Source organism: Oncorhynchus clarkii, unplaced genomic scaffold (genome assembly GCF_045791955.1).
Source record: "Oncorhynchus clarkii lewisi isolate Uvic-CL-2024 unplaced genomic scaffold, UVic_Ocla_1.0 unplaced_contig_458_pilon_pilon, whole genome shotgun sequence".
NCBI classification, from domain to species: domain Eukaryota; kingdom Metazoa; phylum Chordata; class Actinopteri; order Salmoniformes; family Salmonidae; genus Oncorhynchus; species Oncorhynchus clarkii.
Genome location: NW_027257958.1, coordinates 320355 through 340695, shown reverse-complemented (window position 1 = coordinate 340695; position 20341 = coordinate 320355). Strand labels below are relative to the sequence as shown.

The 20341-nt window shown below is 46.8% G+C and overlaps 1 protein-coding gene across 1 annotated transcript; it reads left to right on the top strand.

Moving 5' to 3' along the window:
* The first annotated feature begins 868 nt into the window (after positions 1–868).
* On the top strand, positions 869–20049 carry LOC139394277 (protein kinase C beta type). The gene is made up of 10 exons (XM_071142305.1): positions 869–960; positions 2600–2743; positions 3338–3511; positions 6154–6245; positions 6343–6405; positions 14472–14610; positions 15858–15938; positions 16059–16166; positions 16254–16394; positions 19592–20049. The coding sequence occupies exons 2-10, from the start codon at positions 2714–2716 to the stop codon at positions 19739–19741; spliced, it is 978 nt and encodes a 325-aa protein (XP_070998406.1). The 5' UTR covers positions 869–960; positions 2600–2713; the 3' UTR covers positions 19742–20049.
* Positions 20050–20341: the final 292 nt, after the last annotated feature.

The following is a 20341-nucleotide window of genomic DNA, read 5'->3' as shown; positions in this document are numbered from 1 at the left end:
ATCTGTAGTGTTCATCTGTAGTGTTAGTGTTCATCTGTAGTGTTAATCTGTAGTGTTCATCTGTAGTGTTAATCTGTAGTGTTAATCTGTAGTGTTCATCTGTAGTGTTCATCTGTAGTGTTAGTGTTCATCTGTAGTGTTAATCTGTAGTGTTCATCTGTAGTGTTAATCTGTAGTGTTCATCTGTAGTGTTCATCTGTAGTGTTCATCTGTAGTGTTCATCTGTAGTGTTCATCTGTAATGTTAATCTGTAGTGTTCATCTGTAGTGTTCATCTGTAGTGTTCATCTGTAGTGTTCATCTGTAGTGTTCATCTGTAGTGGTAATCTGTAGTGTTCATCTGTAGTGTTAGTGTTCATCTGTAGTGTTCATCTGTAGTGTTCATCTGTAGTGTTCATCTGTAGTGGTAATCTGTAGTGTTCATCTGTAGTGTTAGTGTTCATCTGTAGTGTTCATCTGTAGTGTTCATCTGTAGTGTTCATCTGTAGTGTTCATCTGTAGTGGTAATCTGTAGTGTTCATCTGTAGTGTTAGTGTTCATCTGTAGTGTTAATCTGTAGTGTTAGTGTTCATCTGTAGTGTTCATCTGTAGTGTTCATCTGTAGTGTTCATCTGTAGTGGTAATCTGTAGTGTTAGTGTTAATCTGTAGTGTTAGTGTTCATCTGTAGTGTTAATCTGTAGTGTTAGTGTTCATCTGTAGTGTTCATCTGTAGTGTTCATCTGTAGTGGTAATCTGTAGTGTTCATCTGTAGTGTTAGTGTTAATCTGTAGTGTCCATCTGTAGTGTTAGTGTTCATCTGTAGTGTTCATCTGTAGTGTTCATCTGTAGTGTTCATCTGTAGTGTTCATCTGTATATTCTACAGGTTTAAATTGTTGTCCCAGGAGGAGGGAGAATACTTTAATGTTCCTGTCCAACCAGACGGAGAAGACGGCAACGAGGAACTACGACAAAAGTTTGAGGTGAGAGAAACCGATGACATCACTGGCGGGAAGTGGGCGTGTCAACCAGAGGGAGGGATGCTGGTATTAAATCCTAGACTGCAGTCCAAACACATCATTTTTTTACCCGCTCAGCCCCTCGCGCTAATCCACCTTCCCTCGGGGGGGAATCCCCGTCGAAACCAGATGCAGTTTGATTTCCATCTTAAGTGGAGGTCCAATTCACTAACGTTACCCCATCGGCTCTCGATTTAGGCCCGAATTAGGCCAAACTCTATATGTAACAGTCCCCTGTTCCAACCTCTATGTAACAGTCCCCTGTTCCAACCTCTATGTAACAGTCCCCTGTTCCAACCTCTATATGTATGTAACAGTCCCCTGTTCCAACCTCTATGTAACAGTCCCCTGTTCCAACCTCTATGTAACTGTCCCCTGTTCCAACCTCTATATGTAACAGTCCCCTGTTCCAACCTCTATGTAACAGTCCCCTGTTCCAACCTCTATGTAACAGTCCCCTGTTCCAACCTCTATGTAACAGTCCCCTGTTCCAACCTCTATATGTATGTAACAGTCCCCTGTTCCAACCTCTATGTAACAGTCCCCTGTTCCAACCTCTACATGTATGTAACAGTCCCCTGTTCCAACGTCTATGTAACAGTCCCCTGTTCCAACCTCTATGTAACAGTCCCCTGTTCCAACCTCTATGTAACAGTCCCCTGTTCCAACCTCTATATGTATGTAACAGTCCCCTGTTCCAACCTCTATGTAACAGTCCCCTGTTCCAACCTCTACATGTATGTAACAGTCCCCTGTTCCAACCTCTATGTAACAGTCCCCTGTTCCAACGTCTATGTAACAGTCCCCTGTTCCAACCTCTATGTAACAGTCCCCTGTTCCAACCTCTATGTAACAGTCCCCTGTTCCAACCTCTATATGTAACAGTCCCCTGTTCCAACCTCTATGTAACAGTCCCCTGCTCCAACCTCTATGTAACAGTCCCCTGTTCTAACCTCTATATGTCTGTAACAGTCCCCTGTTCTAACCTCTATATGTCTGTAACAGTCCCTTGTTCTAACCTCTGTATGTCTGTAACAGTCCCCTGTTCTAACCTCTGTGTGTCTGTAACAGTCCCCTGTTCTAACCTCTGTATGTCTGTAACAGTCCCCTGTTCTAACCTCTGTGTGTCTGTAACAGTCCCCTGTTCTAACCTCTATGTAACAGTCCCCTGTTCTAACCTCTGTATGTCTGTAACAGTCCCCTGTTCTAACCTCTGTATGTCTGTAACAGTCCCCTGTTCTAACCTCTATGTAACAGTCTCCTGTTCTAACCTCTGTATGTCTGTAACAGTCCCCTGTTCTAACCTCTATGTAACAGTCCCCTGTTCTAACCTCTGTATGTCTGTAACAGTCCCCTGTTCTAACCTCTATGTAACAGTCCCCTGTTCTAACCTCTGTATGTCTGTAACAGTCCTCTGACCGTGATGAATGACGTGAGCTTAATGTTTAGACAGAGAAAAGCAGATATTTATACTCTTCAGTCCTGACTGCCATTCTTCTAGATTGAAGAACATGTAATTACGTTTTTATGTCAGTTATCAAACTATCAAAATGTTGACCTAAGAAACTGTAACTCTGATCATGAAGTTGTCTCTCCCCGTCAGAGGGCTAAGATTGGTCCCGGGAAGAACACAGACGGCTCCTCCTCTAACTCCACCTCTAAGTACGATAGCAACGGTAACCAGGACCGCGTCAAACTGACAGACTTCAACTTCATTATGGTGTTGGGCAAGGGCAGCTTCGGGAAGGTACGTGGTGGAGAGACTGTATGGGGGGGGGCAGAGAGACTGTATGGGGGGGGGACGGAGAGACTGTATGTGGGGGGGGGGGAGACTGTATGGGGGGGACAGAGAGACCGGATGTGGGGGGGTGGAGAGACTGTATGGGGGGGACGGAGAGACTGTATGGGGGGGACGGAGAGACTGTATGGGGGGGGTGGAGAGACTGTATGGGGGGGTGGAGAGACTGTATGTGGGGGGGACGGAGAGACTGTATGTGGGGGGGGGGAGACTGTATGGGGGGGACAGAGAGACCGGATGTGGGGGGGGGCCGTATGGGGGGGACAGAGAGACTCTGTGGGGGGGGGACAGAGAGAGACTGTGGGGGGGGACGGAGAGACTGTATGGGGGGACAGACAGAGAGACTGTATGTGGGGGGAACAGAGAGACTGTATGTGTGTGCGTGGTGGGGGGGGTGGAGAGACTGTATGTGTGTGCGTGGTGGGGGGGGGGGGGTGGAGAGACTGTGTGTGTGCGTGGTGGGGGGGGGGGGGGGGTGGAGAGACTGTATGTTGGGGATGGAGAGGGGGTGTGTTACTCTGTTAAATATCCCCTCGTCTCTAGGTGATGTTAGCAGAGCGTAAAGGAGCAGACGAGCTGTACGCCGTAAAGATCCTGAAGAAGGACGTGGTGATTCAGGATGATGATGTGGAGTGCACCATGGTGGAGAAGAGGGTCCTGGCTCTGTCCGGGAAACCTCCCTTCCTCACACAGCTCCACTCCTGTTTCCAGACCATGGTAAACACACACACACACAGAGGCAAACACACACACACACATGTCCTGACCAGCTCCACTCCTGCTTCCAGACCATGGTAAACACACACACACACAGAGGCAAACACACACACATGTCCTGACCAGCTCCACTCCTGCTTCCAGACCATGGTAAACACACACAGAGAGAAACACCATTCTCAAGAGCAGGTGGTCTGCTTTTATCAGTGTTTTCTGAGGTGGAATTCTGGGAATACTGAACAGTCTCTTCTCCTCCCTTGCTGTCTCTCTCTCTCTTTCTTTCTCTCTTTCTCTCTCTCTCTCTCTCTCTCTCTCTCTTTCTCAACCCTTGCTGTCTCTCTCCTCCCTCTCTTTGTCTTCTCTTGAGAGCCAGGTCTTTCTATGGTCTCCTCTTTCAATAGCAAGGCTATGCTCACTGAGTCTGTACATAGTCAAGGATTTTCTTAATGTTGGGTCAGTCACAGTGGTCAGGTGTTCTGCCATTGTGTTCTCTCTGTTTAGGGCCAGACAGCATTCAAGTTTGCTATGTTTTTTGGTTGATTCTTTCCAGTGTCAAAAAGTTATATTTTAGCTTTCTCATGATTTGATTGAGTCTAATTGTGTTTCTGTCCTAGACCGAGGCAGGTGTAGTTCTTTGTGTGCTCTAGAGCGACAGTGTCTAGATAGAATTTGTATTTGTCGTCCTGGCGACTGGACCTTTTTTGGAACACCATTATTTTGGTCTTCCTGTGATTTACTGTCAGGGCCCAGGTCTGACAGAATCTGTGCAGAAGATCTAGGTGCTGCTGTAGGCCCTCCTTAGTTGGGGACAGAAGCACCAGATCAGACAGCAGACATTTGACTTCTGAATCCAGTAGGGTGAGGCCGGGTGCTGCAGATTGTTCTAGTGCCTTCGCCAATTTATTGATATATATGTTGAAGAGGGTGGGGCTTAAGCTGCATCCCTGTCTCACCCTGTGTGAAGAAATGTGTGTGTTTTTGTGTCTAATAGAGTGGGTTAGGTCTGCTCTATACCAAGTTACCCACTGAGTCTCTTCCCTGTCTAATAGAGTGGGTTAGGTCTGCTCTATACCAAGTTACCCACTGAGTCTCTTCCCTGTCTAATAGAGTGGGTTAGGTCTGCTCTATACCAAGTTACCCACTGAGTCTCTTCCCTGTCTAATAGAGTGGGTTAGGTCTGCTCTATACCAAGTTACCCACTGAGCCTCTTCCCTGTCTAATAGAGTGGGTTAGGTCTGCTCTATACCAAGTTACCCACTGAGTCTCTTCCCTGTCTAATAGAGTGGGTTAGGTCTGCTCTATACCAAGTTACCCACTGAGTCTCTTCCCTGTCTAATAGAGTGGGTTAGGTCTGCTCTATACCAAGTTACCCACTGAGTCTCTTCCCTGTCTAATAGAGTGGGTTAGGTCTGCTCTATACCAAGTTACCCACTGAGCCTCTTCCCTGTCTAATAGAGTGGGTTAGGTCTGCTCTATACCAAGTTACCCACTGAGTCTCTTCCCTGTCTAATAGAGTGGGTTAGGTCTGCTCTATACCAAGTTACCCACTGAGTCTCTTCCCTGTCTAATAGAGTGGGTTAGGTCTGCTCTATACCAAGTTACCCACTGAGTCTCTTCCCTGTCTAATAGAGTGGGTTAGGTCTGCTCTATACCAAGTTACCCACTGAGCCTCTTCCCTGTCTAATAGAGTGGGTTAGGTCTGCTCTATACCAAGTTACCCACTGAGTCTCTTCCCTGTCTAATAGAGTGGGTTAGGTCTGCTCTATACCAAGTTACCCACTGAGTCTCTTCCCTGTCTAATAGAGTGGGTCAGGTCTGCTCTCTGATATAGTGAAGGCTTTGCGTTCCATAAAGTGTCCAGTGTTGTTGGTCGTGTGGTTCGGTCTCAGGCCAGTAAGTGTGAACAGAGCCTGCTGGGCATCTGGTACATGCCATTGGCTTGGGCTTAGTGTAAGAGTGGGTTTTGGGCCTGTTTGCCTGCTCACGGCCTGGGCGTGTGTTTGACTTTCATGTTGAGGCCCTCTTTGCGGGAGTGGGGGGGCATGGGGTGGGCAGGAGAGGCTTAGGTCTGATCTGAGGGGGCGGTCTATGTGAGTACAATCTGTTGCTTGTGTGTGTCCTCAGTGGGTGTGGGGTGTTGTCAGGGGTTGACGGGGGGTGCTAGGAGGGTGTGTGGGGTCCCCTGGGTTTGGGGTTATTCATTTATCTGTCTTGCTGTGATGTCAAAGCTATGGTCAGGGTCTGATGTGGACTGTTCTGCTGGCTTCTCTGCGGGGGTGGCCACCTCTCTAATGGGTTGTTCTACTGGCTTCTCTGCGGGGGTGGCCAGCTCTCTAATGGGTTGTTCTCTGTCACTCGTCATCGTTCTCACCCTCTCCTCCAGCAGTCTGATCCTCTCCTCCAGCAGTCTGATCCTCTCCTCTAGTGCCCCTGTTCTTCTCCTGCTCTTTCTCCTGTTGAAGTTGTCTCACCACAGTCCAGAGTGCAGATATGTCTCTCTCTCCACCTCCAGCTCTCGGGGTCTGCTTGAAGGGGTGTTGTTGTTGATGGAGTGTCTCTCCCCCCTCTCTCTCTCTCTCTCCAGGACAGGTTATATTTTGTGATGGAGTGTCTCTCCCCCCTCCCTCTCTCTCTCTCTCCAGGACAGGTTATATTTTGTGATGGAGTATATCAACGGAGGAGACCTCATGTATCAGATCCAGCAGGTCGGCAAGTTCAAGGAACCCCACGCTGTGTGAGTACACACACACACACACACACACACACACACACACACACACACACACACCTCTGTGCCTGGTCTAACTGTGTGTGTGTGTGTGTGTGTGTAGTTTCTATGCTGCAGAGATCTCCATCGGCCTCCTCTTCCTCCATTCCAAAGGCATCGTTTACCGGTGAGTGACTGTTTTACTCCATGTTTGTTACGTGTGGTATTCCGTCTGGCCCCGCGGCCTTATGAATGTTTGTCAGCAAGACAAACGGAGCTGATCGTGGACTAGGGGAAACAGAGGGCCGAGCATCAACCTGTTGTAGTGGAGCCTCAGCATCCACATCCCTAATGGTCTGTCTTGGTCCAAACACACTAACACAGTCAGTGGAAACGGGCACGACGACGCCTCTTCCCCCTCAGGAGACTGAAACGATTTGTCCCTCAGATCCGCAGCAGTCTAAGGCACTGCATCTCAGGGCTACGGGCGTCACTACAGACCCTGGTTCGATTCCAGGCCGTATCACAACCGGCCGTGATTGGGAGTCCCATAGGGCGGCGCACAATTTGGCCCAGCGTGGTCCGGGTTTGGCCGGGGTAGGCCGTCAATGTAAATAAGAATTTGTTCTTAACTGATTTGCCTAGTTACATATTACCTCAACAACCTCATACCCCTGCACATTGACTCGGTACTTGTACTCCTTGTACATAGTCTCATTGTTGTGTCTCTATTTCCTTTGTTATTTTTTTTGCAAATTTGTCTTACTTTTTAACTCTGCGTTGTTGGGAAAGGGCTCTTAAGTAAGCATTTCACAGGAACAGCTGGTGCTCTCACGCATGGTTCAGTGTTGCTTGTTTCGAAGCAAGCATAGAAGGCATTTAGCTTGTCTGGTAGGCTCGCATCACTGGTGTCGTGATTTGACTTTTAACATGAATGTAAAGACTGTTATTTATCGAATCAACCTAAATATGGTTAATTGTTACGCAATTTAAATTAAACATGTAACAATTAACTCATTAGGATCTGGGGCACCATGCGGTTCTTTAAAGAGTTACCAGCTCCCAAATTGAACTCTAAAGGTTTTACCTATCACATCTATAAACAGGCAACTTATTCATCATAACCTCGTATCATATCACCATTCTGAACGGTCCTTCTTGTTATTGATCATAACCTCGTATCATATCATCATTCTGAACAGTCCTTCTTGTTATTGATCATAACCTCGTATCATATCATCATTCTGAACAGTCCTTGTTATTGATCATAACCTCGTATCATATCATCATTCTGAACAGTCCTTCTTGTTATTGATCATAACCTCGTATCATATCACCATTCTGAACGGTCCTTCTTGTTATTGATCATAACCTCGTATCATATCATCATTCTGAACAGTCCTTCTTGTTATTGATCATAACCTCGTATCATATCATCATTCTGAACAGTCCTTCTTGTTATTGATCATAACCTCGTATCATATCACCATTCTGAACAGTCCTTCTTGTTATTGATCATAACCTCGTATCATATCACCATTCTGAACAGTCCTTCTTGTTATTCATCATAACCTCGTATCATATCATCATTCTGAACAGTCCTTCTTGTTATTGATCATAACCTCGTATCATATCACCATTCTGAACAGTCCTTCTTGTTATTGATCATAACCTCGTATCATATCATCATTCTGAACAGTCCTTCTTGTTATTGATCATAACCTCGTATCATATCATCATTCTGAACAGTCCTTCTTGTTATTGATCATAACCTCGTATCATATCACCATTCTGAACGGTCCTTCTTGTTATTGATCATAACCTCGTATCATATCATCATTCTGAACAGTCCTTCTTGTTATTGATCATAACCTCGTATCATATCATCATTCTGAACAGTCCTTCTTGTTATTGATCATAACCTCGTATCATATCATCATTCTGAACAGTCCTTCTTGTTATTGATCATAACCTCGTATCATATCATCATTCTGAACAGTCCTTCTTGTTATTGATCATAACCTCGTATCATATCATCATTCTGAACAGTCCTTCTTGTTATTGATCATAACCTCGTATCATATCACCATTCTGAACAGTCCTTCTTGTTATTGATCATAACCTCGTATCATATCATCATTCTGAACAGTCCTTCTTGTTATTGATCATAACCTCGTATCATATCATCATTCTGAACAGTCCTTCTTGTTATTGATCATAACCTCGTATCATATCACCATTCTGAACAATCCTTCTTGTTTCTGCAAAAACCAAGTGAGTCCTCCAGATCAGAGGCAGTAGGGACGACCAGGGATGTTCTCTGTTTAGTGAGTCCTCCAGATCAGAGGCAGTAGGGATGACCAGGGATGTTCTCTGTTTAGTGAGTCCTCCAGATCAGAGGCAGTAGGGATGACCAGGGATGTTCTCTGTTTAGTGTGTGAATTGGACCATTTTCCTGTCATAATGTAACAACTATCTTTTGGGTGTCAGGGAAAATGTATGGAGTAAAAAGTACATTATTGTCTTTAGGAATGTAGTGAAGTAAAAGTTGGCAAAAATATAAATAGTGAAGTACAGAAACCCTAAAAAACAACATGAATAGTCATTTAAAGTATTTTTACTATAAGTATTTAGTATTTATTAGGAGGACTCACTAAACAGAGAACATCCCTGGTCATCCCTACTGCCTCTGATCTGGAGGACTCACTAAACAGAGAACATCCCTGGTCATCCCTACTGCCTCTGATCTGGAGGACTCACTAAACAGAGAACATCCCTGGTCATCCCTACTGCCTCTGATCTGGAGGACTCACTAAACAGAGAACATCCCTGGTCATCCCTACTGCCTCTGATCTGGAGGACTCACTAAACAGAGAACATCCCTGGTCATCCCTACTGCCTCTGATCTGGAGGACTCACTAAACAGAGAACATCCCTGGTCATCCTCTACTGCCTCTGATCTGGAGGACTCACTAAACAGAGAACATCCCTGGTCATCCTCTACTGCCTCTGATCTGGAGGACTCACTAAACAGAGAACATCCCTGGTCATCCTCTACTGCCTCTGATCTGGTGGACTCACTAAACAGAGAACATCCCTGGTCGTCCCTACTGCCTCTGATCTGGAGGACTCACTAAACAGAGAACATCCCTGGTCATCCCTACTGTCTCTGATCTGGAGGACTCACTAAACAGAGAACATCCCTGGTCATCCCTACTGCCTCTGATCTGGAGGACTCACTAAACAGAGAACACCCCTGGTCATCCCTACTGCCTCTGATCTGGTGGACTCACTAAACAGAGAACATCCCTGGTCATCCTCTACTGCCTCTGATCTGGTGGACTCACTAAACAGAGAACATCCCTGGTCGTCCCTACTGCCTCTGATCTGGAGGACTCACTAAACAGAGAACATCCCTGGTCATCCCTACTGTCTCTGATCTGGAGGACTCACTAAACAGAGAACATCCCTGGTCATCCCTACTGCCTCTGATCTGGAGGACTCACTAAACAGAGAACACCCCTGGTCATCCCTACTGCCTCTGATCTGGAGGACTCACTAAACAGAGAACATCCCTGGTCATCCCTACTGCCTCTGATCTGGAGGACTCACTAAACAGAGAACATCCCTGGTCATCCCTACTGCCTCTGATCTGGATGACTCACTAAACAGAGAACATCCCTGGTCATCCCTACTGCCTCTGATCTGGAGGACTCACTAAACAGAGAACATCCCTGGTCATCCTCTACTGCCTCTGATCTGGATGACTCACTAAACAGAGAACATCCCTACTGCCTCTGATCTGGATGACTCACTAAACAGAGAACATCCCTACTGCCTCTGATCTGGATGACTCACTAAACAGAGAACATCCCTGGTCGTCCCTACTGCCTCTGATCTGGAGGACTCACTAAACAGAGAACATCCCTACTGCCTCTGATCTGGAGGACTCACTAAACAGAGAACATCCCTACTGCCTCTGATCTGGATGACTCACTAAACAGAGAACATCCCTGGTCGTCCCTACTGCCTCTGATCTGGAGGACTCACTAAACAGAGAACATCCCTGGTCATCCCTACTGCCTCTGATCTGGAGGACTCACTAAACAGAGAACATCCCTGGTCATCCCTACTGTCTCTGATCTGGAGGACTCACTAAACAGAGAACATCCCTGGTCGTCCCTACTGCCTCTGATCTGGAGGACTCACTAAACAGAGAACATCCCTGGTCCTCCCTACTGCCTCTGATCTGGAGGACTCACTAAACAGAGAACATCCCTGGTCATCCCTACTGCCTCTGATCTGGAGGACTCACTAAACAGAGAACATCCCTGGTCATCCCTACTGCCTCTGATCTGGAGGACTCACTAAACAGAGAACATCCCTGGTCATCCCTACTGCCTCTGATCTGGAGGACTCACTAAACAGAGAACATCCCTGGTCATCCCTACTGCCTCTGATCTGGAGGACTCACTAAACAGAGAACATCCCTGGTCATCCCTACTGCCTCTGATCTGGAGGACTCACTAAACAGAGAACATCCCTGGTCATCCCTACTGCCTCTGATCTGGAGGACTCACTAAACAGAGAACATCCCTGGTCATCCCTACTGCCTCTGATCTGGAGGACTCACTAAACAGAGAACATCCCTGGTCATCCCTACTGCCTCTGATCTGGCGGACTCACTAAACAGAGAACATCCCTGGTCATCCCTACTGCCTCTGATCTGGCGGACTCACTAAACAGAGAACATCCCTGGTCATCCCTACTGCCTCTGATCTGGAGGACTCACTAAACAGAGAACATCCCTGGTCGTCCCTACTGCCTCTGATCTGGAGGACTCACTAAACAGAGAACATCCCTGGTCATCCCTACTGCCTCTGATCTGGAGGACTCACTAAACAGAGAACATCCCTGGTCGTCCCTACTGCCTCTGATCTGGAGGACTCACTAAACAGAGAACATCCCTGGTCATCCCTACTGCCTCTGATCTGGAGGACTCACTAAACAGAGAACATCCCTGGTCATCACTACTACCTCTGATCTGGAGGACTCACTAAACAGAGAACATCCCTGGTCATCCCTACTGCCTCTGATCTGGAGGACTCACTAAACAGAGAACAACCCTGGTCATCCCTACTGCCTCTGATCTGGAGGACTCACTAAACAGAGAACATCCCTGGTCGTCCCTACTGCCTCTGATCTGGAGGACTCACTAAACAGAGAACATCCCTGGTCATCCCTACTGCCTCTGATCTGGAGGACTCACTAAACAGAGAACATCCCTGGTCGTCCCTACTGCCTCTGATCTGGAGGACTCACTAAACAGAGAACATCCCTGGTCATCCCTACTGCCTCTGATCTGGAGGACTCACTAAACAGAGAACATCCCTGGTCATCCCTACTGCCTCTGATCTGGAGGACTCACTAAACAGAGAACATCCCTGGTCATCCCTACTGCCTCTGATCTGGAGGACTCACTAAACAGAGAACATCCCTGGTCATCCCTACTGCCTCTGATCTGGAGGACTCACTAAACAGAGAACATCCCTGGTCGTCCCTACTGCCTCTGATCTGGAGGACTCACTAAACAGAGAACATCCCTGGTCATCCCTACTGCCTCTGATCTGGAGGACTCACTAAACAGAGAACATCCCTGGTCATCCCTACTGCCTCTGATCTGGAGGACTCACTAAACAGAGAACATCCCTGGTCATCCCTACTGCCTCTGATCTGGAGGACTCACTAAACAGAGAACATCCCTGGTCGTCCCTACTGACACTGATCTGGAGGACTCACTAAACAGAGAACATCCCTGGTCGTCCCTACTGACACTGATCTGGAGGACTCACTAAACAGAGAACATCCCTGGTCATCCCTACTGCCTCTGATCTGGAGGACTCACTAAACAGAGAACATCCCTGGTCATCCCTACTGCCTCTGATCTGGAGGACTCACTAAACAGAGAACATCCCTGGTCATCCCTACTGCCTCTGATCTGGAGGACTCACTAAACAGAGAACATCCCTGGTCATCCCTACTGCCTCTGATCTGGAGGACTCACTAAACAGAGAACATCCCTGGTCATCCCTACTGCCTCTGATCTGGAGGACTCACTAAACAGAGAACATCCCTGGTCATCCCTACTGCCTCTGATCTGGAGGACTCACTAAACAGAGAACATCCCTGGTCATCCCTACTGCCTCTGATCTGGAGGACTCACTAAACAGAGAACATCCCTGGTCATCCCTACTGCCTCTGATCTGGTGGACTCACTAAACAGAGAACATCCCTGGTCGTCCCTACTGACTCTGATCTGGAGGACTCACTAAACAGAGAACATCCCTGGTCATCCCTACAGCCTCTGATCTGGAGGACTCACTAAACAGAGAACATCCCTGGTCATCCCTACTGCCTCTGATCTGGAGGACTCACTAAACAGAGAACAACCCTGGTCATCCCTACTGCCTCTGATCTGGAGGACTCACTAAACAGAGAACATCCCTGGTCCTCCCTACTGCCTCTGATCTGGAGGACTCACTAAACAGAGAACATCCCTGGTCCTCCCTACGGTCTGATCTGGATGACTCCCTAAACAGAGAACATCCCTGGTCATCCCTACTGTCTGATCTGGATGACTCACTAAACAGAGAACATCCCTGGTCATCCCTACTGCCTCTGATCTGGAGGACTCACTAAACAGAGAACATCCCTGGTCATCCCTACTGCCTCTGATCTGGAGGACTCACTAAACAGAGAACATCCCTGGTCATCCCTACTGCCTCTGATCTGGCGGACTCACTAAACAGAGAACATCCCTGGTCATCCCTACTGCCTCTGATCTGGAGGACTCACCAAACACAAATGTTTGGTTTGTAAATGATGTCTGAGTGTTGGAGCCCCTGGCTAAATGATGTCTGAGTGTTGGAGCCCCTGGCTAAATGATGTCTGAGTGTTGGAGCCCCTGGCTAAATGATGTCTGAGTGTTGGAGCCCCCTGGCTAAATGATGTCTGAGTGTTGGAGCCCCTGGCTAAATGATGTCTGAGTGTTGGAGCCCCTGGCTAAATGATGTCTGAGTGTTGGAGCCCCTGGCTAAATGATGTCTGAGTGTTGGAGCCCCTGGCTAAATGATGTCTGAGTGTTGGAGCCCCTGGCTAAATGATGTCTGAGTGTTGGAGCCGCTGGCTAAATGATGTCTGAGTGTTGGAGCCCCTGGCTAAATGATGTCTGAGTGTTGGAGCCGCTGGCTAAATGATGTCTGAGTGTTGGAGCCCCTGGCTAAATGATGTCTGAGTGTTGGAGCCCCTGGCTATCCATCAATTTGTATTTATTTTTCATGGTGCCGTCTGGTTTGCTTAATATAAGGAATTTGAAATGGTTTATACTTTTTACTTTAGATACTTAAGTATATTTTAAACCAAATACTTTTAGACAAGTACTACTTGAGTAGTATTTTACTGGGTGACTTTCACTTTTACTTGAGTCATTTTCAGCACTTGGCCCGTTTTGTGAGCTTGTGTGTCCTACCACTTTGCGGCTGAGCCGTTGTTGCTCCTAGACGTTTCCCCTTCACAATAACAGCACTTACATTTGACTGAGGGAAGCTCTAGCAGGGCAGAAATGTGACGGACTGACTTGTTGGAAAGGTGGCATCCTATAACGGCGCCATGTTGAAAGTCACTGAGCTCTTCAGTAAGGCCATTCTACTGCCATTGCTTGTCTATGGAGATTGCATGGCTGTGTGCTCAATTTTATACACCAGTCAGCAACAGCGGTGTGGCTGAAACAACCCGAATGCCACATTTTGAAGGGGTGTCCACATACTTTTGGATATATATATATATAGTGTATGTTTAATATGTCTGTGCATGTATAATGTGTCTGTGTGTGTAACGTGTGTATGTAGGTTTAACGTGTGTGTGTGTGTGTGTGTGCCTCTCCTAGGGATCTGAAGCTGGACAACGTGATGCTGGATGCAGAAGGCCACATTAAGATAGTCTGTCTCTGTGTGCCTCTCCTAGGGATCTGAAGCTGGACAACGTGATGCTGGATGCAGAAGGCCACATTAAGATAGTCTGTCTCTGTGTGCCTCTCCTAGGGATCTGAAGCTGGACAACGTGATGCTGGATGCAGAAGGCCACATTAAGATAGTCTGTCTCTGTGTGCCTCTCCTAGGGATCTGAAGCTGGACAACGTGATGCTGGATGCAGAAGGCCACATTAAGATAGTCTGTCTCTGTGTGCCTCTCCTAGGGATCTGAAGCTGGACAACGTGATGCTGGATGCAGAAGGCCACATTAAGATCGCTGACTTTGGGATGTGCAAAGAGAACATGTTAGACGGTGTCACCACCAAGACCTTCTGTGGGACCCCAGACTACATCGCTCCTGAGGTAAGGATTGCTTCTGTTCTTCAACTCGCTTCTGTTACTCCCCTTAGTCCTCAAATCAAAATCAAATCAAATGTACGAAGGGCTATATAAATACATCAGCTGATATCTCAAAGTGCTGTACAGAAACCCAGCCTAAAACCCCAAACAGCAAGCAATGCAGGTGTAGAAGCACAGTGGCTAGGAAAAACTCCCTAGAAAGGCCAGAACCTAGGAAGAAACCTAGAGAGGAACCAGGCTATGTGGGGTGGCCAGTCCTCTTCTGGCTGTGTCGGGTGGAGATTATAACAGAACATGGCCAAGATGTTCAAATGTTCATAAATGACCAGCATGGTCGAATAATAATAAGGCAGAACAGTTGAAACTGGAGCAGCAGCACGGCCAGGTGGACTGGGGACAGCAAGGAGTCATCATGTCAGGTAGTCCTGAGGCATGGTCCTAGGGCTCAGGTCCTCCGAGAAAGAAAGAGAGAAAGAGAGAATTAGAGAGAGCACACTTAAATTCACACAGGACACCGAATAGGACAGAAGTACTCCAGATATAACAAACTGACCCTAGCCCCCCGACACATAAACTACTGCAGCATAAATACTGGAGGCTGAGACAGGAGGGGTCAGGAGACACTGTGGCCCCATCCGAGGACACCCCCGGACAGGGCCAAGCAGGAAGGATATAACCCCACCCACTTTGCCAAAGCACAGCCCCCACACCACTAGAGGGATATCTTCAACCACCAACTTACCATCCTGAGACAAGGCCGAGTATAGCCCACAAAGACCTCCGCCACGGCACAACCCAAAGGGGGGGGGGGAGCCAACCCAGACAGGATAGTCCTCTATCCCTCTCTCCTCCCCCTTAGTCCTCTATCCTCCTTCTATCTCATCACTTGCTCCTCCCCCCTTAGTCCTCTATCTCATCCCTCTCTCCTACCCCCTTAGTCCTCTATCCTCCTCCTATCTCATCCCTCTCTACTCCCCCCCTTAGTCCTCTATCCTCCTCCTATCTCATCCCTCTCTCCTCCCCCTTAGTCCTCTATCCTCCTCCTATCTCATCCCTCTCTCCTCCCCCTTAGTCCTCTATCCTCTTCCTATCTCATCCCTCTCTCCTCCACCCCTTAGTCCTCTATCCTCCTCCTATCTCATTCCTCTCTCCTCCCCCTTAGTCCTCTATCCTTCTATCTCATCCCTCTCTCCTCCCCCCTTAGTCCTCTATCCTCCTCCTATCTCATCCCTCTCTCCTCCCCCCTCCAGATCATAGCGTACCAGCCCTATGGGAAGTCCGTGGACTGGTGGGCCTTTGGAGTTCTGCTCTACGAGATGCTGGCTGGACAGGTAGGTGTGTGTGTGTGTGTGTGTGTGTGTGTGTTATTTGTCTCGGTTCATCGTCTTACAGTACGTAGTGCAGAATGTCAGCGGTGTCCTCTCAGTGGCGCTCTGTGTGTCCCTCCCCAGCCTCCGTTCGATGGTGAGGACGAGGATGAGTTGTTTCAGTCCATCATGGAGCATCACGTCTCCTACCCCAAGTCCATGTCCAAGGAGGCTGTCGCCATCTGCAAAGGGGTGAGTATACACACTTACACTCTCTATCTCTCTCTCTCTCTCTCTCACACACACACACACACTCTGACCTCTGACCCCTGTCTCTAGTTGATGACCAAGCACCCAGGGAAGCGTCTGGGCTGTGGTCCGGAGGGGGAGAGGGATATAAAGGAACACGCTTTCTTTCGTTACATGGACTGGGACAAACTGGAGAACAAGGAAGTCCAGCCGCCCTTCAAACCCAAAGCTGTGAGTCTGACCTATATAACCTATATATATATATATATACACTGGGACAAACTGGAGAACAAGGAAGTCCAGCCGCCCTTCAAACCCAAAGCTGTGAGTCTGACCTATATAACCTATATATATATATATACACTGGGACAAACTGGAGAACAAGGAAGTCCAGCCGCCCTTCAAACCCAAAGCTGTGAGTCTGACCTATATAACCTATCTCTCTCTCTCTATATATATATATATATATATATACATATATGTAACAGTACAAATTTAGACCGTCCCCTCGCCCATACCCGGGCGCGAACTAGGGACCTTCTGCACACATCAACAGTCACCCTCGAAGCATCGTTACCCATCGCTCCACAAAAGCCGCGGCCCTTGCAGAGCAAGGGGAACTACTACTTCAAGGTCTCAGAGCAAGTGACGTCACTGATTGAAACGCTATTTAGCGCCCACGCTAACTAAACTAGCCGTTTCACATCTGTTACATATACAGTGGGGCAAAAAAGTATTTAATCAGCCACCAATTGTGCGAGTTCTCCCACTTAAAAAGATGAGAAGAGGCCTGTAATTTTCATCATAGGTACACTTCAACTATGACAGACAAAATGAGAGAGAAAAAATCCAGAAAATCACATTGTAGGATTTTTAATGAATTTATTTGCAAATTATGGTGGAAAATAAGTATTTGGTCACCTACAAACAAGCAAGATTTCTGGCTCTCACAGACCTGTAACTTCTTTAAGAGGCTCCTCTGTCCTCCACTCGTTACCTGTATTAATGGCACCTGTTTGAACTTGTTATCAGTATAAAAGACACCTGTACACAACCTCAAACAGTCACACTCCAAACTCCACTATGGCCAAGACCAAAGAGCTGTCAAAGGACACCAGAAACACAATTGTAGACCTGCACCACCAGGCTGGGAAGACTGAATCTGCAATAGGTAAGCAGCTTGGTTTGAAGAAATCAACTGTGGGAGCAATTATTAGGAAATGGAAGACATACAAGACCACTGATAATCTCCCTCGATCTGGGGCTCCACGCAAGATCTCACCCCGTGGGGTCAAAATGATCACAAGAATGGTGAGCAAAAATCCCAGAACCACACGGGGGAACCTAGTGAATGACCTGCAGAGAGCTGGGACCAAAGTAACAAAGCCTACCATCAGTTACACACTACGCCGCCAGGGACTCAAATCCTGCAGTGCCAGACGTGTCCCCCTGCTTAAGCCAGTACATGTCCAGGCCCGTCTGAAGTTTGTTAGAGAGCATTTGGATGATCCAGAAGAAGATTGGGAGAATGTCATATGGTCAGATGAAACCAAAATATAACTTTTTGGTAAAAACTCAACTCGTTGTGTTTGGAGGACAAAGAATGCTGAGTTGCATCCAAAGAACACCATACGTACTGTGAAGCATGGGGGTGGAAACATCATGCTTTGGGGCTGTTTTTCTGCAAAGGGACCAGGACGACTGATCCGTGTAAAGGAAAGAATGAATGGGGCCATGTATCGTGAGATTTTGAGTGAAAATCTCCTTCCATCAGCAAAGGCATTGAAGATGAAACATGGCTGGGTCTTTCAGCATGACAATGATCCCAAACACACCGCTCGGGCAACAAAGGAGTGGCTTCGTAAGAAGCATTTCAAGGTCCTGGAGTGGGGACTGAGTCATGAGGACTGGATGACTCGATCTACTTCATTATATTTATATTATGTTGTGGATGAGGACTTCATTATATTTATATTATGTTGTGGATGAGGACTTCATTATATTTATATTATGTTGTGGATGAGGACTTCATTATATTTATATTATGTTGTGGATGAGGACTTCATTATATTTATATTATGTTGTGGATGAGGACTGTATGACTCCATCTACTTCATTATATTATGTTGTGGATGAGGACTGGATGACTCCATCTACTTCATTATCTTATGTTGTGGATGAGGACTGGGTGACTCCATCTACTTCATTATATTATGTTGTGGATGAGGACTTCATTATATTTATATTATGTTGTGGATGAGGACTGTATGACTCCATCTACTTCATTATATTATGTTGTGGATGAGGACTGGATGACTCCATCTACTTCATTATATTATGTTGTGCATGAGGACTGTATGACTCCATCTACTTCATTATATTATGTTGTGGATGAGGACTGGATGACTCCATCTACTTCATTATATTATGTTGTGGATGAGGACTGGATGACTCCATCTACTTCATTATATTATGTTGTGGATGAGGACTGGATGACTCCATCTACTTCATTATATTATGTTGTGGATGAGGACTGGATGACTCTCCATCTACTTCATTATATTATGTTGTGGATGAGGACTGGATGACTCTCCATCTACTTCATTATATTATGTTGTGGATGAGGACTGGATGACTCTCCATCTACTTAATTATATTATGTTGTGGATGAGGACTGGATGACTCCATCTACTTCATTATATTATGTTGTGGATGAGGACTGGATGACTCCATCTACTTCATTATATTATGTTGTGGATGAGGACTGGATGACTCTCCATCTACTTCATTATATTATGTTGTGGATGAGGACTGGATGACTCTCCATCTACTTCATTATATTATGTTGTGGATGAGGACTGGATGACTCTCCATCTACTTCATTATATTATGTTGTGGATGAGGACTGGATGACTCCATCTACTTCATTAAATTATGTTGTGGATGAGGACTGGATGACTCTCCATCTACTTCATTATATTATGTTGTGGATGAGGACTGGATGACTCTCCATCTACTTCATTATATTATGTTGTGGATGAGGACTGGATGACTCTCCATCTACTTCATTATATTATGTTGTGGATGAGGACTGGATGACTCTCCATCTACTTCATTATATTATGTTGTGGATGAGGACTGGATGACTCCATCTACTTCATTATATTATGTTGTGGATGAGGACTGGATGACTCCATCTACTTCATTAAATTATGTTGTGGATGAGGACTGGATGACTCTCCATCTACTTCATTATATTATGTTGTGGATGAGGACTGGATGACTCCATCTACTTCATTATATTATGTTGTGGATGAGGACTGGATGACTCTCCATCTACTTCATTATGTGTATCTTCTGTTTCTTCTCTGTTTTTTAATTCATCTCATCCATCCCTCTTCTCTCCCCCCCGCCCCCCTCCCCTACAGTGCGGTCGCGAGGCAGAGAACTTTGATCGTTTCTTTACCCGCCACCCCCCCGTCCTGACCCCCCCCGACCAGGAGGTCATCATGAACCTGGACCAGGAAGAGTTCCAGGGATTCTCATTCGTTAACCCAGAGTACCCCGACATGGACTGACCCATCACAGCTCTGCATTAGCTCCGTGATCCTGCCCCTCTTCCAGATCTCATATCATTCCATCACCAGGATATAGTTTAGGACCAAAAGGGTGTATCCCAGTTGTCTCTCCTCCCTCTTGAGCGTGCACTTGTTCACTACTCCTGAGTGGCGCGGCCGTCTAGTGGCATCTCAGTGCACGAAGCGTCACTACAGTGCCTGGTTCGAATCCCAGGCTGTGTCACATCCGGCCGTGATTGGGAGTCCTAAGAGGGCGGCGCACGATTGGCCCAGCGTCGTCCGGGTTTTGGCCTGTGGGGGGGGGGTAAGGTCGTCATTGTAAATAATAATGTGTTCTTAACTGACTTGCCTAGTTAAATAAAGATTAAATACATTTTTTTTTTATATATAAACACAAATATAAAAACATGATTGGCGTTAACCTGGAGTAGAGTCTCCATTTACCACTCATTTCCTTTCAAGTGAGGAAGTGTGTACTTTGGGAGGAAGGGGAGAGAATTGGGACATAGCCGAGGCCCTACCCATATCTACTGTTCTAACCTAAACACAGATCTAGGATCAGATTCCCCATGCCGCTAGTCTTAACTACCCATATCTACT

What these genes read in the sequence shown, in the direction of transcription:
- LOC139394277 (XM_071142305.1), top strand. Translation starts at nt 2,714, where the DNA reads ATGGTGTTGGGCAAGGGCAGCTTCGGGAAG. An exon ending in ACTCCTGTTTCCAGACCATG is followed by an intron (nt 3,512 to 6,153) that starts GTAAACACACAC and finishes CTCTCTCTCCAG; the next exon opens with GACAGGTTATATTTTGTGAT. An exon ending in ACGAGATGCTGGCTGGACAG is followed by an intron (nt 15,939 to 16,058) that starts GTAGGTGTGTGT and finishes GTCCCTCCCCAG; the next exon opens with CCTCCGTTCGATGGTGAGGA.